At 36.6% G+C, this 27,249-nt stretch overlaps 1 protein-coding gene across 10 annotated transcripts in view; it reads left to right on the top strand.

Moving 5' to 3' along the window:
- Positions 1–26,860, top strand: part of TRIM36 (tripartite motif containing 36) — an 82,398-nt gene extending 55,538 nt beyond the window's left edge. For 4 of the 10 annotated variants that reach the window (XM_055112548.2, XM_055112547.2, XM_055112550.1 and 1 more), the window contains 9 exons: positions 5,444–5,769; positions 8,097–8,243; positions 11,463–11,558; positions 15,208–15,461; positions 15,700–15,824; positions 18,682–18,969; positions 21,909–22,206; positions 23,827–23,919; positions 25,632–26,860. In XM_055112548.2, coding sequence (XP_054968523.1) covers positions 5,444–5,769; positions 8,097–8,243; positions 11,463–11,558; positions 15,208–15,461; positions 15,700–15,824; positions 18,682–18,969; positions 21,909–22,206; positions 23,827–23,919; positions 25,632–25,986 — 1,982 coding nt within the window. In that variant the 3' untranslated portion in view covers positions 25,987–26,860. Of the gene's footprint in view, positions 1–4,675; positions 4,698–5,443; positions 5,770–8,096; positions 8,244–11,462; positions 11,559–15,207; positions 15,462–15,699; positions 15,825–18,681; positions 18,970–21,908; positions 22,207–23,826; positions 23,920–25,631 lie in introns of those variants that run through there. The other 6 variants (XM_003826728.6, XM_034960349.3, XM_003826727.5 and 3 more) reach the window with 3 other exon arrangements.
- The last annotated feature ends 389 nt before the right edge of the window (positions 26,861–27,249 follow it).

Here is a 27,249-nt window from a genome sequence, read left to right as displayed (position 1 = left end):
GAGGAGGCTTGGTAGTGGTGACTTCTCTCAGCATTTGTTTGTCTGAAAAAGACTCTTATCTTTCCTTCACAAATGAAGCTTAGTTTTGCTGCATATAAAATTCTTGGCTGATAATTTTTTTTAGGAGGCTGAAGATAGGGACCCAATCCCTTCTAGCCTGTAGGGTTTCTGCTGAGAAATCTGCTGTTAATCTGATAGGTTTTCGCTAGGTTACCTGGTACTTTTGTGTCACAGCTCTTAAGATTCTTCCTTTGTCTTAACTGGTAACCTGACGACAGTGTTCCTAGGCAGTGATCTTTTTGCGATGAATTTCCCAGGTGTTCTTTGTGCTTTTTGTATTTGGATATCTAGGTCTCTAGCAAGGCTGGGGAAGTTTTCCTCGATTATTCCCCCAAATATGTTTTCCAAACTTTTAGATTTCTCTTCTTCCTCAGGAACACTGATTATTCTTAGGGTGGGTCATTTAACGTAATCCCAGGCTTCTTGGAGGCTTTGTTCATATTTTCTTATTCTTTCTTCTTTGTCTTTTTTGGATTGGGTTAGTTCGAAGACTTTGTCTTCGAGCTCTGAATTTCTTTCTTCTACTTGTTCAATTCTGTTACTAAGACTTTCCAGAGCATTTTGCATTTCTATTAGTGTGTCCAGTATTTCCTGAAGTTTTCATTGTTTTTTATTTATGCTATCTATTTCCTTGAACATTTCTTCCTTCACTTCTTGTATCATTTTTTGGATTGCCTTACATCGGGCTTTGCCTTTTTCTGGTGTCTCCTCGATTAGCTTAGTAACCTCCCAGATTCTTTTTCAGGTAAATCAAGGATTTCTTCTTGTTTGGGTCCCTTGCTGGTGAGCTAGTGTGATTTTTGCTGGTGTTAACCTTGTTCTGTCATATTACCAGAGGTGGTTTCCTAGTTCCTTCCCATTTCGGTAGGCTCTGTCAGAGGAAATGTTAGGGCTCAAGGTTGCTGTTCAGTTCCTTTTGTCCCACGGGTTGTTTTTGATGTAGTACTCTTCCCCATTTCCTATGGATGTGCCTTCCTGGGAGTCGAGTTGTAGTGATTGTTCTCTCTTCTGGATCTATCCACCCAGCAAGTATACCAGGCTCTGGGCTGGTATTGGGTGTTGTCTGCCCAGAGTCCTGTGATGTGAACCATCTTTGGGTCTTTCAGCCATGGATACCACCAGCACCTGTTCTGATGGAGGTGGCAGGCAGTGAAATGGACTCTTTGAGGCTTCTTAGCTTTGGTGGTTTAATGCACTATATTTGTGCTGGTTGGCCTCCTGCCAGGAGGTGGCACTTTCCAAAGAGCATCAACTGTGGTGGTATGGGGAGGAACAGGCAGTGTGCAGGGCCCTAGAACTCCCAAGATTATATGCCCTTTGTCTTCAGTTACCAGGGTAGGTAGGGAAAGACCACTGGGTGGGGGCAGGGCGAGGCGTGTCTGAGCTCAGACTCTCCTTGAGCAGCTCTTGCTGCAGCTGCTGTGGGGATTGGGGGATGAGGTTTCCAGGTCAATAGAGTTATGTTCCTAGGAGGATTATGGCCACCTCTGCTGTGTCATGCAGGTTGTCAGCGAAGTGAAGGAAAGCCGGCAGTCACAGGCCTCACCCAGCTCCCACACAGTCCAAAGGGCTAGTCCCACTTCCACTGTGCCCCCAACAACAGTACCAAGTTTGTTTCCAGGCAGTGGGTGAGCAGGGATGAGAACTTGCCCCAGTCTACTCGCCTCCCAGCTGCAAAAGCAAGTATGGCTTTCCTTCTCCCGCCTGTGGAGTCTGCACACTGGATTTACACCCTCCCCCAAGTTCTGGCCGGGAGGCTTCTCCATCAGTTCAAATTGTTACAAACTTTAGCTGGAGGTTTCCTTCTCCCTGTGGCCTTTTCCCAGAGCCTCTGGCCGTTCTCCGGAAGGACCCCTGTGAGGCCAGGCAAAAACGACTTGATGGGGGCCCAGTGAGCTTCCAGGGGTTTTCCCACTGCTTCCTCTACCCTTGTATTTCACTCAGCTCTCTAAATTGACTCAGCTCCAGGTAAGGTCAAAATCTCCCGTTATCCAGGTCTTCAGTTTCCCCAGTGGAGGTGTGTTCAGGGGCAGACAATCTCCCTTTCCCACTTCCACAGTTTGGGCCCTCGCAGTATTTAGCGTGTCTCCCAAGTCCTGTAGGAGCAGTCTGCTTCCTTCAGGGGGTCTGTGGGTCCTCTCAGCTTTCCTATTTCTGTAGTCGTTCTGGAGCAAAATTTCACAGTGCTAGCCTCCACATGCTGCTCTGTCAGAGCTGCAATCTAGTCCTTCGTCTAGTTATAGTCCTTCAATCTAGTTCGTGATGATCCCTCTGTTTTTCTTTTTCATTGTCTAATGCAATTGAGCAATACTATGCAGTAGAACTTTGTACTATAATGGAAATGTTCAACCCTGTGTCATATAATATGGTAGCCATTAGCTACATGTGTCTCTTGAGAATTTGAAATATGGCTATGGTAACCAAATAAGTGATGATTAAATTTTATTTAATTTTAATTAAATTTTAAAAGTCACATGCGGCTAATGGCTACTGTATCAGATGACACAGCCATGGAAAGTAGAAAGTTGACTCTTCCGTTTTGTTCTTAATTCCATTGCCTTGATTTTTTCATTAAGGATATTATCTCCCAGAATATCCTAAGATTCTCATTTTCTTTATTGCTCTGAACATCCACTGTTTGTTTTTATGAAAACAATGAAAGAAATATAAGACAGATGAAATAAAAGTTCTTTAGCATTTGTAAGAAATATTTAAGCACATTGGGTCAGGCGCGGTGGCTGAAGCCTGTAATCCCAGCACTTTGGGAGGCCGAGGCGGGTGGATCACGAGGTCAGGAGATCGAGACCATCCTGGCTAACATGGTGAAACCCCATCTCTACTAAAAAATACAAAAAATTAGCCGTGCGTGGTGGCGGGCACCTGTAGTCCCAGCTACTCGGGAGGCTGAGGCAGGAGAATGGCGTGAACCCGGGAGGCGGAGCTTGCAGTGAGCCGAGATCGCGCCACTGCACTCCAGCCTGGATGACAGAGCAAGACTCCATCTCAAAAAAAAGAGCTTTCAAGATCTGTTTAGAAAGATAGCCAAGATATCTATTTGAATGAGTTGTGAAAAATTACGTCTTAATTTAATGTCTGATTTAAGTTTAGTGTTTCACACCTTTTTTTTTTTTTTTTTTTTACACTGTAAAAACACATTAGCAGAGGTATACAGAAAAGGGATGAAACTTTTTTTTTTTTTTTTTTTCAAATTTCTGAGGACCCAATTCTGGGTGTCACCAGCATACATGTTAAAGCTTGATTTTGTTGTCATTATTTACTTTTCATTATCCCATTACTTTAATTGGTCATAATCTTCATAAAACCAAAAATAACTCATTTTTTTAACACTTTTGAGATTAGTTTTCTATTTATCTAAATTTTCATCACCTATTTCATGTGTGGAAACCTGCAATTATATATGAATTTCTATTTGTTTAAACTTGACCACTGCACCATACCATTTCCAGAATTGTTTGGCTTGTTTTCTTTCCTAAATGAAATTTTCATTGGCATGTGATTTAAAAGTAGCTTTGCTGCTTATTTCATGATATGCCTGCTGTGGTGTGAAAGAGTTTGGATTGTATTGCATGCTTTTAGAATTATTACCTGAATATATTTTAGGATTTTCCAATTTTTATGGGGCAGCTTTTTTGTATGCATTAATGTTTAAAAATGTAAAGGTTAAAATATCTTTAAATGAAGATATTAAAAATATTCTGCATGTTTGTTGTATAAGTAGATTTTGGGGCCCAATGCCATATAGCATGCTATTAACGTCACTTCCAATAAGTAATATTACGGGCTGATTGCTAAATTTTACCTGAACTGATATCATGTCAGACATCTTTTAAGATATTCTTTTGAGTGATGACAGTTATATGCAAAGGGTATATTGATGTAACTGTTTAAAGACCTTTTGTAATGTGGTATACCAAATTCAGCCATTCATTTTTGGTATTGGATACATGGTAGTATGAAAGAAGGTGTAGGTTAAGAAGTTTGTGTTTATGTTAAGGGAGTTATTTTTGGGGCAACTAAGACTACATACTCTTAAGAACAGATTTACGGCCGGGCGCGGTGGCTCACGCCTGTAATCCCAGCACTTTGGGAAGCCAAGACAGGTGGATCACGAGGTCAGGAGTTCAAGACCAGCCTGGCCAAGATGGTGAAACCCCATCTCTACTAAAAATATAAAAATTAGCTAGGTGTAGTGGTGGGCGCCTGTAATCCCAGCTACTCGGCAGGCTGAGGCAGATAATTGCTTGAACCCGGGAGGCAGAGGTTGCAGTGAGCCGAGATCACACTCCAGCCTAGGCGACAGAGTGAGACTCCATCTGAAAAAAAGAAAAAAAGAAAAAAAAAGAACAGATTTACAAATGAGGGAATGTGGTATGCATGCACCTGTGGTAAATGGACAACCCTGGATTCCTGTGAACCAGTGGGTAAGGACTGTCATGCATTGGTTTCTTGATTTATTAAAATTGGGATAATACTGAACAAAAATGTGATGTTTAAGGTCATTCATTGTTTTATATATGTTGTAAAATTATTTATAGTGTTTTTGGGGTAACTTTTGGCTTACTGAGTTAAGTAATCTTAATGATTCTTTGTTTCAGGTCATAAGAAGATATTAAATGGTTGGTCCCTCTTAAAAATCACTAAATTATAGGTCTATGAATGAATTTTTCACTCTTCTATAGATTGCACTCAATTAACTAATGGTCTTCCCTACTGAATTTTTCCAGATAAAACAATACTACGTGGGAAAGCTTCTATTGTAGTGTTGTTAAAAATTTTGTGGTCACATCACATATTCTTTTGAAAATCTGATAAAAGCTGTGGGTTTTTACCAGTAAATATGTATATGTATATAGATGGAATATTTTGTGCACAATTTCAAATAGTTCATGGATCTGCCTGGGCCTCTTCATGGGCTTTGTGCTAGGGACCCCTGCTCTTTTATGTATCGATTCATTTCCTGTCAGTCAGCAAAGACCGTTCTTTTAAATGTCTTTGGATATGGTGTATAAAAGTAACTATAAATGCTAATTATATAATTTTAAAAGATCTTAACCCCATGTAGTATTGTATTACGTGTTTTATCTTTATATCTATGTTTGATTAATATGGGTTCTATGTGGGTTTACTATAGAATATTTTCTTTTTTGATTTGCTATTTGATTTGATAACTTGGGCTTTTTTTTTTGTATACTAAGGAAAAATTTTTAAAAACATTTTCACAATACAAATTTCACGTGGAGCCACTTCGGATACTGTTTTTGTGATACATTTGTAGATATGTCTCTAAGACATGACTCCTCTTTTCTTCATTCTAATCATTTTCCTACAGCTGTAACTAAACAAAGACTTACTAATTACACAGGCTGGAAGCGCAATTCATTGACCCCGAGGACAACTGTTTTCCCTTGCCCTGGCTGTGAGCATGATGTGGATCTTGGAGAACGAGGAATCAATGGTCTGTTTCGAAACTTCACTTTGGAAACTATTGTGGAAAGATATCGTCAAGCAGCTAGGGCAGCCACAGCCATTATGTGTGACCTTTGTAAACCACCACCTCAAGAATCCACAAAAAGCTGCATGGACTGTAGTGCAAGTTACTGCAATGAATGCTTCAAAATTCATCATCCTTGGGGTACTATAAAAGCTCAACATGAGTATGTTGGTCCAACTACTAACTTTAGACCCAAGGTAAGTGAAGTTTTTATTAAGTTAGAATGTTATTTTAACTTAATGTTATGAAACTTTTATGTACTTAATGTTATGAAATAAATTATTAAGTCTAGAACTTGACAGAAAGGAAATAACTTTAAAAGCAGGTATAAGAACTTAAGGCCTAGTTGGCTGGAGTTACTTACTATGGGGCTAAACATCCCCACCAAAGGAGGGCAATATTGTGGTTTATTCTATTACAATCCAGTGTGATATAATACAATAAATGCATGTTTGTAATGATAACTCTGATTAAAGAAAGGTTATCTCAGATATACTCTTTAAGATTGAAATGGTTAAAGTTAAAAAGCTTTTTTGTGCTTTAGTGTCATAAATCCATAATTGCTTAAAAGGTTTGACTGCGAAACATATTTTTGTTGCATTTGGCTAAAATTGTACAATGAATAAAAGTAATTACAGCCTAATATTTTGTAGTTTGTGATATAATGGTTATATGTTATCTGAAGTAGAATTTGCATTTCTTAAACATTCTGAGTAATTTCTTTAATATTGCTCAAAAGAAATTTATGTATTGTTTGCCCTGCTGTGTGCCTGGAAAGAAACTGATCTTTTGATATCTTCACTTCTTTCTGATGTATATAGATTTTAAAAACCTATGGTTGAGTTTTTCAAAGTTCTTACTCCTTATAACTTAGTGACTTGTGTATGAAAATCTACTTGCATTTTTAAGTGTAAAACCTTTAATTTGTAATAAAAAATGGGGAAAAAAATCTCAAAAGTGGTTTTGAAACTGTGAGCTATTTCTTATATTAAATAGTAAAGGATTGGTAGATTAAGGCAAAAACAATCTGTGCTATCACATTTTGAATGACCTTTCTCAAACTGTGTCAGTCTGGCAGTAGATTCATCAGATAGCTTTTAATCCTGTATTATGTTCCTCATTTTAAATGCTCAAGACCATCAATTTTTAAAAATTTGTGACTTCAACCTGATGTTTCTATTTACAAATATAATAAAAGATTGATAAGAACACCAAAGAAACATGGATAGGTTATACTGAGAAACATTTCATTTTCCAAGTAGTTAGTGCTACTCAATATAGTAAAATTCTAAAACGGTGTCCAAAATGGTATAGGCAAATGCTATGGAATATTTGCCTATAATGTTGAGTTCTTTTGATCATTTCTTGCAGATGGACAAACTTTGTATTTTATTTTAAATGTAATGGCTTTGGGGATGTAGAAACTTGGACATGCTGAAAAACTTGAAAGCTTTTCTGATTGTTTTTCTCCTGAACCTATATATTGGTATTAGGACTTTCTATATTGTACTTTTTGTTCGTTCCTTTTAAATGTCTATAAGTTACAAAATTAGCTGGGCATGGTGGCACATGCCTGTGATCCCAGCTTCTTGGGAGGCTGAGGCAGGAAAATTGCTTGAACCCAGGAGGTGGAGGTTGCAGTGAGCGGAGGTTGCAGTGAGCCAAGATTGCACCACTGCACTCTAGCCTGGGCGACAGAGCAAGACTCTGTCTCAAAAATAAATAAATAAATAAATAAATAAATAAATAAATAAATGTCTGTAAGTTATCAGACAAGTTACAATTGCTTAAAATCTAATCTATTGGAATCTTTAACAACTTTTGATTTTATTAACATACTAACTTAAAGGAATCTCCCCTTTCTTTCAAATGAAAACAGTTATTTTACATAAAATTTTGTTATTTGATAGCTTTTAATCCTCTATGATAATAGTTTACAAAGTAAATAAAAAGGTAGACAATCAAATCAGAAAAACAGTTCCAAATTTGGTCAGTGCATTTGTAATTAATTTGTAAAAGGAAACACATCTAGAAGCTTATAAAGTTTTCTGAGACTCTTTTAGCAACAGATTTCTGTTACTGAGGCCATGAGTCTCATAAATTGTTATGGTACTTCATTAAAAATATTGACTTTGATCATTAAGAATTGCCTCATCAGTGTGGTCAGATGGCCATTCTAACTTGGTTAAGTGTTCATTCCATTTGAATCTGATAGGAATGAAACTCTAACTTAACAAGTTTTGGAGAAATAACATCTGTATATTATGACGAGATCAGGCATGTTCAGAGGGGTATGGCCGTAGACAACATCTACATATTAATCATTTGAACCCTCAAATTGAAAAATAGTAATTCCAGTATAGAGAATTTTCATGTGATGTATCAACCATTTTTCTTTTTACATTCATATTCACTTAAATGGCTTTATTTAGTGATTTTATAAGGCAAATCTTTGTATTTTGGTAATTTGTTAGATTACTTGAAACCTAGATCCTTAATCACACTTTTATTCTTTACTCAATAGATTTTAATGTGCCCAGAACATGAAACAGAGAGAATAAACATGTACTGTGAATTATGTAGGAGGCCAGTTTGCCATCTATGTAAGTTGGGTGGTAATCATGCCAACCACCGTGTAACCACTATGAGCAGTGCCTACAAAACCTTAAAGGTAGGACTTATTTTTGGAACAGAATTTTGATTCTTCGTAACTTTACTTTATGCCTTTAACTTTTCATTTATAAAATCATGGTGTGTTATATGGTCTCTTTTGTACTAAAATGAGTTAAAGTGTTACTTAGCGATCTACTAATATTAGGTTGTTAGTATTTCTGATCAACAATTATTTGTGGTACTGATAAGGCCCGGCATATATTGACACCTATGTTGTATTAGCTCTGAATTCTGAGGGAAGAGAAGGATGAAGGACACTTCATCATGATACCCAAATGAGCCCAATGTCTATAATAATGGATGTATACATAGGATTGACATACTTTAAAGGGTTGTGGCTGTTTTAAGACATTTGATTCTTATTTCTTGCCTGTAGAATTACTATTTTGTTCATTCTGGTGGCACACTTACCATTTAAAACTGAATTACTTCCGTGGCTCACACCTGTAATCCCAGCTCTTTGGGAGGCCGAGGCGGGCGGATCACGAGGTCAGGAGATCGAGACCATCCTGGCTAACACGGTGAAACCCCATCTCTACTAAAAATACAAAAAAAAAAATTAGCTGGGCATGGTGGCGGGCACCTGTAGTCCCAGCTACTCAAGAGGCTGAGGCAGGAGAATGGTGTGAACCCAGGAGGCGGAGCTTGCAGTGAGCTGAGATCGCGCCACTGCACTCCAGCCTGGGTGACAGAGTGAGACTCTGTCTCAAAAACAAACAAAAAAAAACCTGAATTACTTCCTTTGTGTTAGTTTTATTGATGATGTTTAAAACTTTCAAATTTCATAATCAACAACAAAGCAGGCAGCAGTACACTACTATCTTTTTGTTTTATTCTTTTTCCCTTTAAACAATATTTTTAAAAGAAATCATCTATGTACCTACTACCCATTTTGTTTCTTTCCTCTGTTTAACAGTATGTGTATGCATTTTTTTGCCTCTGTCTAATTGCATATATGCAAACTTTTGTGTTTTGCATTTTATATTTATGTTGTGCTCTACCTTCTCTGCACATACGAAATACAGGTATAATTGTATAATTGTTCTTGCCTACTAATTCTCTCATCTGTTTCACTACTAGGTCAGTTTTGATTTTTTTTTTTTTTAATTAAAGTTTATATTTCTCTGCTACCTTGCATGCCTGGTAATTTTTGATTGGCTGCCAGCTATTGGATAGTTTTGTATTCCTACAAATGCTATTTTCTTTGAGTATGTGATTAAGTTACTTGGAAACGTTTGGGTCTTTTGTGAGGCAGGACAGAACAGCATTTAATTTTAAGGGCTAATTTTATCTGACTATTGAAGTAAAAGCCTTTGATTACTCTTTTCAATGCCCTGTGAATTTTGAGATTTTTTTTTTTTTTTTTTTTTTTTGCCTGGCTGGTGGGGAACAGGCACTCTTTCCAGCCTTGTGTAAGCTCCTGGGATTGTTTCCTTGAACCTGTAGGGTGATTCTTTGCCTGGGCTTGGACAGTTTCCTCACACACAAGAGTTGATGAGGACTGCTGAATATGTATGGGAGACTGTGTCTCTGGAGTTCTTTCTCTTTACAACAGTCTCTTCTTAGGTACATACCTTACAACCTATGGTACATGCCTTACAACCTATGGCCTCCTTGGACTCAGCTGCATCTCCCCAGGGTTCTTGGTTTGCCCTCAGGAGACTCTGATATACACTAGTGTTTGAGAACCACTGATCCAGAGGAAAGCTTCTGAGCAGTTTTGAAGTCCCTGAGAAATTAACCTCTGATTAGTTCCTAAAGAACTGGGGTCCGGATTTATCTAAAGGAGTTAAGAGGTAGCCTTGTCTTTTTACATTTTAATCTTCAATGCCTATTTTCAGTGTGTGGTACATATACTTTTTAGAGACCTGTGAATAAATGGACATCCTGATTCTTGGTTAAAACTGATCTAGTCTTTTAAAACAAACTGGCTAGATTTGAGGGGACTATTATGACTGGAGCTGTCTCAGATAAAAGCTATTCTCAGATAAACGTATAGTTGGCCAGATACTTTGAGCATTAAAACTCAGAGAGTGTGGTGCTTTTACATCATGTGTCCGAATTCTGCCATCTATTCTTCTCTGGTCCTTACCTCTTTGAGTCAACTAACTTATCTTTTCCTATCTTGTAGTTCTAATGTAAGCTGCTATCATACAACTAAGCCTTACTTCAATTTAAATGGCCAGATGTATCTTATTGCTACCCTAGTTAAAAAAGAGTACCACCACTTTGCACCTAGTACTTCTGATCTCCACATAGGCCTGTTAGGGATGGTATTATTAGAATTGCCATTTTACTTTCAGCTTGGTGCTGAGACGGACCTCTCAGCCTGTGGAATAGTGTTTAGTGTTTAATAGTGCCCTCTTGTTGAGCACCCTTTTTGTTTCAAGTCATCGGTGGTAATTAAGCCTGAAATGCTCAGATTGGCCTTTAAGAGCTACAGCTTGAAAGGTGTTTTCTGGATGTTCTTATACTTATTTAGACTCTCAATACATTTTTCTGTTACAACTTTTTACCCCATGGTGTTTCGGGGCTTTTGTGTTTTGGTTTTTGTGTATTTCAGAGTAGGTTTTCTGGGCAAGATCAGGGATCTCACCAAAACTTATGATGGTATTTCTGTGGGAAAGAAACTATACTTATTTAAAAAGGTCTTCCTTACAGACAGATTATTCAATGAGCTCTGGAAATTGCCTATTTTTATAAAACTATATTTTCATTATTGTGTAATTATTTAATAGGCTGGGATGAACTGTCAATATTATTTTGGAAGTCTCTTTGTTGCTACTCCTATTGTGTATAGGTGTGTGTGTGTGTGCACGTGGGTGTTTGTGAGAGTAAATTATAAAATCTGAAGACAAAGCTATTTGAATTGCTGTTCTTCCATTTACTTAGAAGCCTTAGGAGCAGGAGCTCTAGGAATGATAATGAAACAATAAAAATGTACTATTTTTATATTCAGAAGTTTTGACTAATTTAACCATTATTACCTTGTTCTTTTTTCCAACTGATTCTAATCTTTCATACATCCTTTGGCCCTCTGTGCCTAAGGCCATTAACTGTTTACTCCGGGTTAATAATAATAATTGCCATAGTTGATTTTATTATGTTTATCAGAGGCTGTAGAAGAGGATGAGTCCTGTGTAATTAAAAAAAAATTCTGCAAAGTCTTTGCTAAACTCCCGTTTTGTCCATTTGTCTTATGAATATGTTTCAACAGGAAAAGCTTTCAAAGGATATTGATTACCTTATTGGTAAGGAAAGCCAGGTGAAGAGTCAAATATCTGAACTAAACTTGTTAATGAAAGAAACAGAGGTAAGTGATAAACTAGCTTGCATATTTTAAATTATTGTTATTTTATCTAGACATTCATTCATTTGTTCATAAAATCCTGAGAGTATTATATGAGCTGGGAATACAAAGTTGTGTTAGATTTCACCCCTGCTTTTCTGGGGCTATGGAAGCAAATGTAAAAAATGAATTATAATGTTGTGTGGTCACTTCTGTGGTAGAGCTAGTGATTAAACGATATTGGAACACAGGGAAAAATGACTATTTGTGTGGCAACTAACAAGATCTCAAAAGTATTTAATAGTAACATAAGGGAAATGATAGGTTTTACTTATTTTTATTATATTTTTAAAAATCAATAGATCACTTTTGGAAAATGCGCTGTATGCAGATTGGGCCAGGTTTATTTTAAATTCCCGGTATTCCTGAGTGTATACCCTATATATGTTCCCCAAAAGACATATATTAGAATGTTGGTGGCTGCCTTGTTTGTAATTGTCACAAAGTGGGATCTACCCACATGCCCATTAACAGTAGAATAAAAATAGCAATAAGAATGAATGATCTGCAGCTGCACACAGCAGGTAGATTAATCTTGCAGTAATGTTGAAAGGAAGGTGCCAGATACAAAGGAATACATACTATGTGATTACATTTCTAAAAAGTACCAAAAAAGGTGAAACTAGATGATGATGTTAGAGTTGAGGAGAGGGTAGGTTAGTGTCTGGAAAGGTTATATGGAGGCTTCTGGGATACTGGTAATGTTCTTTTATCTAATCTGGATTTTCTGTTGGATGCTGGTTATATTGAGTGTGTGGGTACAGATTCATTAGTCTTTATACTTACATGTACATTTTTCCATTTGTGTATTATGTTTCAATAAAAAATTAGAAAAGATAACAGCATTTTAAAAATAATAGTAAAAGGGGATTGGATTGGGTTGTTTTAAAAGTCCAGATATTCTTCACTGACTTTGTTGTACACTTGTTTTTCTTTTCCATTTGAAACAAAGTTGAGCCATTACTCCTGATTTTTAGTAATTAAATATAAAAATATCCCAGCTAGTATGACACTGTTACTTGAAGAAATTTTTTTCCAATATAGGTTGAAATTATTGAGAAATCACGTAAATTAACACCACTACCAGCAGTGCTTTTGTTTTTAATATTATTTTCCTGATCTTTACTGATTCACCACCCTAAGTCAGTCATTTTTCCATGCAGTTTGGGGTTTTCTTTTTCATATTTTTGTTGGATTAAGTGACAGACTGTTTCAACACAAAGCAGATGATCACCTTAGTAGGTTGCTTCAAATGTTGCATCTTTGGTCATTTTATTAATAGCCTTGTTTGTTGGTCCTCTCAGTCCTGCTGCTCTTCACTTCTGAAATAAAGACCCGGAGTCTGTTTTGGGGTTTGTCATCAATAGGTTAAAAATTGAGGAACTTAGGTGTCAAGTATTCATGTAGACACTGATTCCTTGGGATAGTGGGGACATTACTGAGTTGTTTTGTATCATTTGCCTAAGTTGTATCTGTAGCCTTATCGATAAGAATTTTTTTTACGCTAGATAACTTGCCTCCATTCTCGACATTTACTTAGTGATGATGGTGACACTGTCTTTTTTTCTGTAATTTTACTTAGCTGAAAAAAATCTATCTATAATGATATTTCTGAGTTGGATGTTGTGATTTGTCCGTGAAATACTATCAAAATGTCACTACCTTCTGCTCCTTCTCTTTTAAAAATATGTGGCTGTCGGGGTTAGGAAACAGGAGATCTGGAAAAAATTTCCTTTCATTATAGGTGTTGGCTGGAAGCCAATGGATAATGCACAGTACGCTTCTGCCATATATTGTCAGCTTTTAAGAATGTTCTTAGCCAGGCTTAATGGCTCACGCCTGTAATCTCAGCACTTTGGGAGGCCGAGGCGGGCAGATCACAAGGTCAGGAGTTCAAGACCAGCCTGGCCAACATGGTAAAACCCTGTCTGTACTAAAGATACAAAAAAATTAGCCTGGCGTGGTGGTGCACACCTGTAATCCCAGCTACTCGGGAGGCTGAGGCAGGAGAATTGCTTGAACCCGGGAGGCAGAGGTTGCAGTGAGCCAAGATCACTCCATTGCACTCTAGCCTAGGTGACAGGGCAAGACTCCGTTTCAAAAAAAAAAAAAAAAAAAGCCGGGTGCGGTGGCTCACACTTGTAATCCCAGCACTTTGAGAGGCCGAGGCAGGCAGATCACGAGGTCAGGAGATCAAGACCATCCTGGCTAACACGGTGAAACTCCATCTCTACTAAAAATACAAAAAAAAAATTAGTAGGGTGTGGTGGCGGGCGCCTGTAGTCCCAGCTACTCGGGAGGCTGAGGCAGGAGAATGGCGTGAACCTTGGAGGCGGAGCTTGCAGTGAGCCGAGATCGCGCCACTGCACTCCAGCCTGGGCGACATAGCGAGACTCTGTCTCAAAAAAAAAGAATGTTCTTGAAGACTTTTTTTCTGTTGGCTGCTGTCTGTGAGTCTGTTATAATAAGTGCTTAGGAGTGTTTGCCAGTCTTCTCAAAATCATGAGCTCTGATTTTATAGGAATTCAGAATGTTTAACAAACACTAGGGTCATTTTATGACAGTTTGTATGAATGTTTATTTACAGTATGTGACATTGTGGTATATACTTTATGTAAATAACCTTTTAAAATCTCTTCACAAAAACCTAAATGGTTTTTCTTATCCCCTATTTTCAGAAGAGAAAAACAGAAGTGAAATGATTAGCATATGGTCACACAGCTAAGTCAGGATTTAATTATAATTATATTAAAGTGAAGAGGATACTTTTATTTTTATATCTTAGTAAAGAATGTCATATTTTAGAGTTTTGTGGCTAAAAACTTTTTTAGGCCAGGCACGGTGGCTCATGCTTGTAATCCCAACACTTTGGGAGGCCGAGGCGGGTTGATCACGATGTCAGGAGATCAAGACCATCCTAGCTAACACTGCGAAACCCCATCTCTACTAAAAATATGGAAAAAAAGCTGGGCGTGGTGGCATGTGCCTGTAGTCCCAGCTACTTGGGAGGCTGAGGCAGGAGAATCACTTGAACCCAGAAGGCGGAGGTTACAGTGAGCCGAGATCGCGCCACTGCACTCCAGTCTGTGCGACAGAGCGAGACTCTGTCTCAAAAAAACAAAAACAACTTTTTAAAAAGTTGGAATAGCGTAGAAAGGGTGAAAACATTTGTGAATTTGAAATGAATTCAAAATTCTGGAATTGTGTTTTCCTGTTTTTGTTTAAATCAGTTCATTTCTCCTTCATATTCCTTTATATACCACTGAAAGATTGTTCTCTTATTTAATTGACTAAATTGTTTATTGCCAGACTTTGGAGATGAGAAGCTTAAGGAAGTATAATATTATAAAATTACAAAGTAAATCTGAATAAAAGTTGTCAATTGTTCTTTGCTAAGTGTATTTGATGCCAAAATACTGTTCTGAAAATTTCAGAGTTAGATAAAACTTTTTTTCTTTATAATATCTAGGTTGGTTTTATCAAATTTTGATAATGCTGTCATCACATAGATGAAATGTAATTATGTAGAACTTTGTGGAAAGCCATTTGGGTTTAGCAGAAGAGGCTATTCTTTGTTTTATCTTAGTGTAATGGAGATACTGTTTTTTCATAGTGTAATGGAGAGAGGGCTAGAGAAGAAGCAATTACACATTTTGAAAAGCTCTTTGAAGTTCTGGAAGAGAGGAAATCATCTGTTTTGAAAGCAATTGACTCCTCTAAGAAACTAAGATTAGACAAATTTCAGACTCAAATGGAAGAGTACCAGGGACTTCTAGAGAACAGTGGACTTGTGGGATATGCTCAAGAAGTGCTAAAGGAGACAGATCAGTCTTGCTTTGTGCAGACAGCAAAGCAGCTCCACCTCAGGTATTCTCTTTTACTTCTAACTTTAGAACCTATTGAGCAATGTTATTAAATGCTGCTGTGTATTCTCACTTTAGCTCTGAGTAGTCCATAATGCTGTGTTAATGTGAGGTACATCTTGCCTCATTCTTAACTTTAATTTTGAGTGAAGTGTGGGTTTTATTTTGTTAATCATGTTGCAGATATTTAGTCTGATTTGACTTCTTAAAGAAACATTTTTATATAAAATATCTGTCTGCAGAATACAGAAAGCCACAGAATCTTTGAAGAGCTTTAGACCTGCAGCTCAGACTTCTTTTGAAGACTATGTTGTTAATACCTCTAAACAAACAGAACTTCTTGGAGAATTATCCTTTTTCTCTACTGGTAAGTCTTAATGAAGGCAAAAACCTCATTCTTTTTGTCTGAATTTATATTGTGTGGAAGAAAACGCAAGTTCTCTTAAATTTGACATTATAAAGCAGCATCTCACTTGCCCAGGACTATCACAGCATCCTGAAATCATATCCTATTTATGTTTTTAAAACTATATTTTTATGCACAAAAACTATGTTCCATTAGTTTGTGTGTTTTTAAACATTGCATAAATAGCATTATGTTGTATGTATTTTTGTAAATTGCTTTTTAGAAAATTAACATAAATACTTGTAAATATATGAAATTTTGATTTAAAGCAATATTTTAACTGTTTACAGTATTTCATAAGTAAATAAATCATTTTCCTACTAAGAGACTTTTTTTTTCCATTTTTTTCCTCTTTTATGAGCAACGCTGTGTCGCACATCCTTGTCAGAATTTTTTGGGCAAGTGTATGTGAGTTTCTTGGACAGAAGCCTAGGAATGGAATCTGCAGGCTGTTTATATTGCTGTATTAGTTTGCTTGAGCTGCAGTGACAAAAGTACCATAGACTGAGTGACTCAAACAGATTCATTTTGTTACATTTCTGGAGCCTACAAGTCAGAGATCAAGGTGTTGGCAGGGTTGGTTTCTTCTGAACCTCTGTTCTTGGTTGATAAATGATAAATGGCTGTCTTCTCCTTGTGTCTTCACATGGTCCTCTGTTTGTGTGTGTGTGAGAGAGATCTAATCTCCTCTTTTTATAAGGACACCAGTCATATTGGAGTAGGGCCCATTCTAATGACCTGATTTTAATTTAATTTCCTCTTTAAAGACCCTATTTTAAAATACAGTCACATTCTGAGGTACGTACTGGGGGTTAGGACTTCAACATGTGAATTTCCAGTGGCGAGGGGTGGGGTCTGGGGGACTGGGGAAGGATGCAATTCAGTCCATAACACTTGCTTATGTTTGTATTTTGCTACTCCCTAGCAGGGAGGTCTTCCTTGCCTTTTTTTCTTCTTCTCACCTCATTCCTCTCCCTAAGATTTCTCTTCTAGTGATGGTGAACGCTAGAAAGATATATTTATAGTATAATTACTTTATAGGTGCAGATTTGTAGATTTGTACATTAATACAAGGAAATTTGTCTTGTTAAAAGTTTAAAACTCTGAAGGATTACTGTGACCTCCTTTTCAAATCTATACCTGAATCTGATACTTACTTACTATGACCATCTTATTTTTTCAAATAGATATTTGTCATCGCTTAAAATGCTGATTGTATTTCATACACTATACTGTGTTTCCAAAATGTATGCTTGAATAGTATATATACAAATAGATATTTGCTTACTTGTGAGTCCTAGGTCCTCCCTCCCTGTGGATCCCAAAATGGTTGCTGGAAAGGTAAGGTTGAGGGTGGGTTATCCTGGGTTATACCATTGTATAGCAAGGAACCAATAAAACAGGTGGATGAGAATGGGATAGTAGTCACCTAGCTTCTGGCTGATGGATCTTCCCCTCATTTTTTGCTACATGCATTTTTTTTTTTTTAGTAAGCTATGTTTCAAAAAAAGAAAAAGAGTATGGGGTAGGCGACATACTATTTGTTAATCTGTAACTTTTTTTTTTAATTTTAAAATGTATTTTGAATAACTTTCCAGATCTCATTATGGCTGCATAACATTCAGTTGTATAAATGCAGCATACACAGACATGCTTATGCATTGGGGAATAAGGAGAGGAAAGAGACTTCTGCTTCTTATTCGTGTCCTTCTCTGTGATTTGTCATAAATGTGTGTGTGTAGCTTTTATAGCGTGTTGTTCTTAGCATATGATTCCAGCAGTTAAGCTTGGGAATTGGCTCTATAGAAAGGACTATGCATATGAATAAAGACTTAGAATCATTTTATTTTTAGTGAAAAACCAGAAACCTGTTTCCAAAACTAAACAGTTAAATGTTGATATATCCATGTAGGTAGTATACCATTGAGGGGGAAAATACTGGCGAGATCTATACAAAAAGGTTATAGTAATTACCTTTGAGTTAGTTAAAATCTTTTAATGTGTATTTTTCAGTTTCTGATTTCCTTATGAAAATATGTACCATGATTTTATTTAGAAAAATTAATTTGCTTTGCAACTCTACAGAATAAACTATGCAAAGAAATGATAAAATATTCATTGAGAGGCCGGGCATAGTGGCTCATGCCTGTAATCCCAGCACTTTGGGAGACCAAGGCAGGCAGATCATGAGGTCAGGAGATCGAGAACATCCTGGCTAACATGGTGAAACCCTGTTTCTACTAAAAATACAAAAAATTAGCCAGGTGTGGTAGCACGCACCTGTAATCCCAGCTACTTGGGAGGCTGAGGCGGGAGAATCACTTGAACCTGGGAGACAGAGGTTGGAGTGAGCTGAGATCATGCCACTGCACTCCAGCCTTGGCAACAGAGCAACACTCCATCTTAAAAAAAAAAATTCATTGAGAGTTTGATATTCTTACCAGACTTAGATTTTAAAATATTAAAATAATAGTTTGTTTAGGGGAGGACATAGGTAAAAAAACTTCAAGTCCTGGGCTGTTATTCAGTAGGTAGAAGGCATGTGGTTAAAAAAAATTTACTTGTGGCTTTGAGTCAGTTTTTGTCTTTTTTACTCTTCTTTCTCCTTTCAGTTACAAATATAGATATACCTTTTAAATATAAAAAATATTTAATGTATTTAATTTTTGTGCTTTCTATATATAGTATTATAAATTTAGAAAAGTATTGGACAGTATAGAAATCATTAAATACTGTTCATATGTCATTTTATTGAGGAAAAACACTGGTTTTCAAATGTCAATATTTTAATGTTGTTTCTATTTCATAATTCTTTCAGGCATAGATGTGCCAGAGATCAATGAGGAACAGAGCAAAGTTTATAACAATGCCTTGATAAATTGGCACCATCCAGAAAAGGATAAAGCTGATAGCTATGTTCTTGAATATCGGAAAATCAATAGAGATGATGAAATGTCATGGAATGAGATAGAAGTGTGTGGAACAAGTAAAATAATTCAAGACTTGGAAAACAGTAGTACCTATGCTTTCAGAGTAAGAGCTTACAAGGGTTCAATCTGTAGTCCTTGCAGCAGAGAATTGATTCTTCATACTCCTCCAGCTCCAGGTATGGTGAATATCAGGAATAAAAAAAGCATAGAGTTGCAAGAGACCTTGATAAAATAAACTAGTCAGTATCTCCATGCAGACCTGCACTGAAACCAGCTCTTGTTTTTAAAAGACTCCAGAAAAGTAGCTTCTATCCCAGCTGGGCTTTAGAAATGAACTGAGTACTTGAATTTTTACCTTGTAGGCTGAGAACAGGATTAGGTTTTAACTGATGTCAGATAGGGAAAAACATGGAAGGAAGAAATTTGAGTGAGCAGAGCTAGTAAGTTGGGAGTTAAATAGCATAAATGCTACTTTAAAAGTTTTAAATATATAATTCTGTATTTTTGGTTTATGGAAATCTCTAAAACATAATTTTTAAAATTTATTGGTCTAATATCCTAAAATATAATTTTGATTTAACCTAATTCTGATTTGTCTGGATTTTTTTTATCTAACTTGGCACTTCTCAGATAATAGGGATGGAAGCCATATATTAGAACCACATGAATAGCTTTTCCTCCCACGCTAAAAGCTCCTTATGCCCAGTCATCGCCCCCTCCCTTCCCAAGTTAAAAACCACTGATACTGCATATAGAGCGCCTAAAGATTTTTATAGAATGTGAATGACTTTAAAGGTTTGTTGACGTTCACTATGATGTCTCCATGAACAAGGGACATTTAGAACCAAAATTGTGCTCAGCCTGGTTAGCAGGAAAACATTTTCCCCTTTCAGTCACTGCCTCAGAGATGCCTTTAATTGGATTTTAGGTCCACTGTCCCTTGCCTCTTTTTAGTGTCTTATGTACCCATATTTTCTTCACTCTCCCCTTTCTTCCTTTTTTGTTCAAAACAGAAAAGCACAATTTGTTTTTCATGCACATTGTAGCTTTTAAAAAATTGGAATACAAACATGTAAGATTGGCTAAAATTATGTTTCTTAAATTTTAATCAAATCCAATAGAGAGTTTTGGGATGAATTTGTAGGTATTAAGTAAGTATTTTATGGTTTATGCTATTTCTGCTTCCTTTTCTAGTCTTTCTGCCTGAAAGTGGAAGAAAAACCTGGACATAACTGCTGTTTTCAGTCACATAGTGGAGGGGAAGGGAGGAGAGGAAGTGTTAACAGTTGTCTTCCTTTTTATGAGAGAAGATATGTGACTAGGGTGACCCTTTAAATTTATTTTGCAAACTGGGAGACTTTTGAGATTGAGAGCAAGCACAAATAATCATGCCAGGAAAAGAGGCATTAGCAGGAAGAATGGTCAGCTCACATGTGGGTAATGGCTGTAGTTTGCTAGCAGCCTTTTTTTTTTGGAGGTGGAGTCTGGCTCTGTCACCCAGGCTGGAGTACAGTGGCACCATCTCAGCTCACTAGCTCACTGCAACCTCTGTCTCCTGGGTTCAAGCAATTTTTCTGCCTCAGCTTCCTGAGTAGTAGCTGGGATTACAGATGCAGACCAGCATGCCTGGCTAATTTTTGTATTTTTAGTAGAGCCAGGTTTCACCATGTTGGCCAGGCTAGTGTCACACTCCTGACCTCAAGTGATCCACCCAGCTCGGCCTCCCAAAGTGCTGGAATTATAGGCGTGAGCCACCGGGCCCAGCTGCTAGCAGCCTGTTTAAAATATATATATATACACACACACACACACACACATATAGAGAGAGAGAGAGATGGGGTCTCACTATGTTGCCTTTGCTGGCCTCAAACTCCTGAACTCAAGTAATCCTCCTATCTCCCATGTAGCTAGGACTAAAGGTGTGCACTATGATGCCTGGGGGTCATTTTTTAAATTGTGGTGTAATAAAGATAAAATGTATTATCTTAACAGTTTTTAAGTATACAGCTCATTGGCATTAAGTACATTTACAGTATTGTTTAAATATCACCACTTTTACCTCCTTAACTTTCAGTATTTTAAACTGAAACCCTGTACCCATTAAACAGTTACTCCTATTTCTCCTCTCCCCAGAGGCTGGTAACTTTGATTCTAATTTCTGTCTCTATGAATGTGCCTATTCTAGGTATCTCATATAACTGGAATAATGCAATATTTGTCCTTTTACATCTGGCTTATTTATCCATGTTGTAGCATGTATCGAAATTTATCCATACATGTTGTAGCATGTATCATACATGTTGTAGCATGTATCCAAATGTATGTATCCAAATTTATCCATGTTGTAGCATGTATCCAAATCTTTCCTTTTTAAGGCTGAATAATATTCCATTGTATGTATATACCACATTTTCTTTATTCATCTGTTGATGGACTTTCTGTTGTTTCCCCATTGGCTAGCAGCCAATGTTATGCTTAATATATTTGAGTTGATATAGACTTATGGGAGTGGTATCATCATTCTGCAGATGAATAAATTAAAGTTTGGATGAAACTCTAGTTGAATGCTTGAGCAGGATTCAAACCCAGGTCTGTCTCAACCCAAAAGCTGTGTTTTTGTTTTTGTTTTTTTACACTGTCCCATGTTTCTTATGTCTGCCATGTTGGTTGAAAAAGAAAAAGCTTTATTAAAATAGCTAAAATGACCCAAATTAACAAAACTTAAAATAAGAAAATATAGAACTATTTATGAAAATATACAACTCTTTATTATTTTTTATCTTTAATAAAGATAAAAGAACAAATTCAATAGTGTGAAATACCTGTGATAGATTTGCTATCTGTATTCCAAAGAGCTGTTTTTATAAATTTTCACATATATTTAAAATATTTTCATCTGCTTTATGAGATGTCTGAAGATTTTTAGGTAGAGAATATACTGGATAAGATATATTGCTAAGTTGGGTTTTGGTTTGTCATAGTTGTCCGGGGCAGTGTGACACCTCCTTCCTGCTTCCTGTCTCTCTTCAGTAATTTCTGTAAGAAAACCTATCAGATTTAACAAACTAGAGCAATGATAATTTTTAGCCTGATATTAATTGTAAGCTCCATTTAGTTTTCAGCTTCCTCTTTGATGAAAAATGTGGCTATAATAATGAACACCTCCTGCTGAACTTGAAGAGAGACCGTGTAGAGAGTAGAGCAGGATTTAATCTTCTGCTTGCTGCAGAACGCATCCAAGTGGGTTATTACACAAGCTTAGACTACATCATTGGAGATACTGGCATTACAAAAGGAAAACACTTCTGGGCCTTCCGTGTGGAACCGTATTCATACCTGGTAAAAGTGGGAGTTGCTTCTAGCGATAAACTACAAGAATGGCTCCGTTCTCCCCGGGATGCAGTTAGTCCAAGGTAGGTTTTCATATTGATCTAGAACTTGATAATTTTTTAAAAGTAAGCCTGAAAATAGATTTGGCTTTGTTACATTTGGAGTATACATTTCTTATTTCTTAGATTCTAGTATTTTGGCTGTGGCTTGATTGAGAAAAGGAGCTGGGTATTCTTGTAATCACACATTGAATAAGGAGAGTTAGCAGTTACTTTTTAATATCATGAGGAAATCCGTTTTGGATATCTCTTAATTGTGATATAGCTTCACAGTTTTAAATTTTGAAAGTCTTTAACATGTTACCTAAATTATGTCATAAAAATTACCCACATATATAATACAATGCGTCTGATTGTCATACTTCACAGTTAAGTTGTTCTTTTCTTATGGGACACAGTTTCTTTAAACTTTCCCATAAGTCCTTTTCAAAATTGGGTCATGGCAGACATATTTCCGCAGCAAAGACTTCCAGTTTTTTAAGAGATTGACTAATGAAGATTGTACAGTTCAGTTCTTTTAGACGGAATAAGGTCAACTAGCTTTGAAAAATAATTTTTGACCACTCATGTGAACAGTATCCCAGCTTAACAATCTGAATGATAGGAAAAGCTTTTTGCAGAAAGATAAAAAATTTATATAATGCTGAAAATTGTAACAGTAAAACATAGTGACATGTCCACTTGATAGAAAATTAGTATTAATGTTTAAAAAGTTCATAACATGAGAAATATTAGAAGTGGAGAAACCTAATAAACATTGTTGATGCAGTATTATCCAAAATATATAAAAAGCAACATAGGCATATTGAAAAAAATGGGGAACATGTTTCAAAATTGTATATAAGTTTTTTATTGTTTTATGATAAAGGTGAAAAAGCTTCATAATCTTTGTTTGCTTCATACATCCATGATGAAATCCCAACCAGGAAATAGAGTTCTTAGGATGAGAATGAAACATGCTTTTTTCTCTTGCATTATTTTACAGTGCTCATATATTTCACTTAGCCTGGTAATCCTTGGTTTAGGGCATACATCTTATCTTTGTATTTTCTTTTCTTTTTTGAGACAGAGTTTTGCTCTTGTTGACCAGGCTGGAGTGCAGTGGCGCGATCTTGGCTCACCGCAACCTCTGCCTCCCGGGTTCAAGCGATTCTTCTGCCTCAGCCTCCCAAATAGCTGGGATTGTAGGCATGCACCACCACACCCGGCTAATTTTTTTTTAGTAGAGATGGGGTTTCTCCATGTTGGTCAGGCTGGTCTCGAATTCCCGACCTCAGGTGATCCACCTGCCTCAGTCTCCCAAAGTGCTGGGATTACAGGCGTGAGCCACTGCACCTGGCCTGTAGTTTCTTATACATTTATGTATTAGCTTAGCAACAGGAATATGTTCTGAGAAATATATTGCAAGGCAATTTCATTGTTGCGAGAACATCATAGAGTGTTCTTACACAAACTTAGATGGAATAGTCTCCTACACCCTTAGGGTATGTGGAACAGTCTTTGGTCCTAGAATACAAACCTGTACAGCATGTACTGTAATACTGTAGGCAATTTTAATGCAACAGTAAGTATTTGTGTATCTAAACATAGAAAAGGTACAATAAAAATAAGTTATAAAAGATAAAAAATTGTATACTTGTATAGGGTACTTACCATGAATGGAGCTTGCAGGACTGGAAGTTCTCTGGGTGCATCCATGAGTGAATTTGAAGGCCTAGGACATTGCTGCACACTACTGTAAGCTTTATAAACACACTATACCCTTAGGCTGCACTAAATTTATTTAAATGTATTCTTCTTTAAGAAATTAACCTTAGCTTTATAAACTTTCAATTTTTAAAAAAACTTTTTAACTCTCTTGTAGGAACACTTAGCTTAAAACACAAACACATTGTACATCTATATACATTGTTTTTTTTTTTTTTTGAGATGGAGTTTCGCTCTTGTTGCCCAGGCTGGAGTACAATGGCATGATCTCGGCTCACTACAACCTCCACCTCCTGGGTTCAAGCAATTCTCCTGCCTCAGCCTCCCGACTAGCTGGGATTACAGGCATGCGCCACCACGCCCAGCTAATTTTGTATTTTTAGTAGAGATGAAATTTCCCCATGTTGGTCAGGCTGGTCCCGACCTCAGGTGATCCGCCCTCCTCAGCCTCCCAAAGTGCTGGGATTACAGACATGAGCTACCACTCCTGGCCCCCCCCCCCCAATTTTTTTTATAGCCTTGTTCTACACTTTTTTTTTTAATTTTTTAAATTTTTAACATTTTAAGCATTTTTGTTAAAAATGAAGACACAAACATAATAGCCTATCCAGGGTCAACATCATCAATATCATCGTCTTCCACTTCCACGTCTTGTCCCACTGGAAGGTCTTCTGGGGCAGTAACATGCATGGAGCTGTCATTTCCTAGGATAACAGTGCCGCCTTCTGGAAAACCTCCTTAAAGGGCCTGCCTGAGACTGTTTTACAGTTAACATTTTTTTTAAATAAGTAGAAGGAGTAAGTCTACAATAACAATAAAAGCATTGTATAATAAATACATGAGCCAGTAACAGTCACTTATTAAATATTACATAATGTACATAATTGTATGTGTTACACTTTTATGTAACAACTTTAAGCACTGTTTACACCAGTATCACCACAAACATGTAATGGGTTACACTACAGCCTTACAGTGGCTACCACGTCACTAAGCTATAGGAATGAATGAATGAATGAATGAATGAATTTATTTATTTAAGACAGGGTCTCACTCTGTTGCTGGGACTGCAGTGCAGTGGCGCTATCTCGGTCCACTGCAACTTCTGCTTCCTGGGTTCAAGTGATTCTTATGCCTCAGCCTCCCAAGTAGCTGAGACTACAAGCGTACACCACCATGCCTGGCTAATTTTTGGATTTTTAGTAGAGATAGGGTTTTGTCATGTTGGCCAGGTTGGTCTGGAACTCCTGGCCTCAAGTGGTCCTCCTGCCTTGGCCTCCCAGAGTGCTGGGATTACAGGCATGAGCCACTGCGCCCAACTGAAATATTTTAGTTTCATTATAATCTTACGGGACCACTGTGGTATATGAGGTCTGTTGTTCACTGAAATGTTATGTGGTACATGATTGTACATGATTGTGTGCTATAAAAATTTAACATTTGACCAGTTATCACTGCCCGCTCCCTCACTTTTTGGAAGGCTAAAATTATCAAGGATTTTCTAGGGTTTCACTTGTGTATATAACTAAAGCAGTGTTTAATGACAGGGAATTTGGGGCTGAGTCTGTGGTGTAATTCTAAATTGCAATGTGTCATTTTTATGTCTTTGATTTTGTTTTAATAGAAAGCTTTTGATGTAAAAATTATTTTAACTTTACATCAATGTATATTATCCTGTGAAAATGTTTTGAAGATACTTAGATCTATGGTTGAAGATACAGATACTTTGTATTATGTTTCAGATATGAGCAAGACAGTGGGCATGACAGTGGAAGTGAGGATGCCTGTTTTGATTCTTCACAACCATTTACCTTAGTTACTATAGGCATGAAGAAATTTTTTATACCCAAGTCACCTACTTCTTCTAATGAACCTGAAAATAGAGTTCTCCCTATGCCAACAAGTATTGGGATTTTCCTTGACTATGATAAAGGCAAAGTAAATTTCTATGATATGGATCAGATGAAATGCCTTTATGAGCGCCAAGTGGACTGTTCACATACACTGTATCCAGCATTTGCATTAATGGGCAGTGGAGGAATTCAGCTTGAAGAACCCATCACAGCAAAATACCTGGAATACCAAGAGGACATGTAGTTGAAACATCTGATGTGACTCAGGATAAAAACTAAACAAAGCAATGCCTTAGCATTAACCTTCGTAACTAATTACATATCGCTGAGTGTTCTGTCACCCCACTTGTGTTTGAGTATGATTCTTCTTGAAATACAGAAAATCTAAACAGCCTTGTGTCTTCATGTCATTGTTCTGCCTTTCACAAATGATGAAAGTGAAGATGTTCTTTCCAAGTTAATAATGAAGTGGTTAACTTTGCAACTGGACTGTCTTTTACTTTATGTACAGGATATCTAATTTATTTCTGTCAGCTGGTGTTGCTGACACTTTCCTTATGGTGGGGGGGATACAAAAGTATTTATTATGATTCTCTTGTGTTTGATTTTTCATTTTTATATCCTGTTTATGTCCTAAGAGAAGATATTTTTTAAATGCCTTATGGATAGGAATTAGTACTAAGCAATGTGTCTTGCATTTGTTTTCAATAGGAAAACAAAGTTCTAGATAGGTTAAAAGAAAAACACCATAAAAGTGGTAGTATATTTAAGTGGAAAATTATGTATTTTAAAGTGTGTAACTATTAAAAATATATTGCCTGGAAAAGGAATACTACTGTTTTGTTTTGTTAAGACCACAAACTGTATTGTTAAGGACATTTTAAGAGTCTGCTTAGCCATAACACTCATTTAACAGCATGGGTAGTAAGCATGGTTTCTTGCAGAAAACACAAAGTTCTCAGCTAACACATTAAACTTCTCACTTTATATACTTTTTTCAGAGAAATTTATCTTCAGTTTTTCTTATTCTGTGAAAATATTTGTTCTTATATCAAAGAATTATTTTTCAGATATATTGGTAAAGATGGACTGATATTAAAGTCATATTTATTCTTTTACCCCCTTACTGTGTTTTGTGATTTTCATTTTTGGCCCAATTATTACATATCAGGTTTTCCTGATTTATATTTACATGTTTGAAAAGTTCATTATATATTTTAGTAGCGTTACATATATTATAAATTTTTGTAACATTTAAATGTTCACTTATGTGGCATTTTCTGTTTCTCATTGGTAATAAGCATTTCTAATATAAGCCAGTAAAAATATAAATTTAATTACTTAGAAATGATAACTAAGATCACAATGACTGTGTACCCTTTAAAATATCTTTTAATTTGAGGAATTACATTCTATCTAAATTGTATGTCTGTTTTTGAAAGGTGTTGCTTTGAAGTAGGTGGTTTTTATTTAAAGTGCGTATTTTTTTGAGGTTAAAATATTCAGA

The sequence above is a fragment of the Pan paniscus genome, chromosome 4, assembly GCF_029289425.2.
Source record: "Pan paniscus chromosome 4, NHGRI_mPanPan1-v2.0_pri, whole genome shotgun sequence".
Classification (NCBI taxonomy): Eukaryota; Metazoa; Chordata; class Mammalia; order Primates; family Hominidae; genus Pan; species Pan paniscus.
This window is presented reverse-complemented; position numbering and strand designations above follow the sequence as displayed.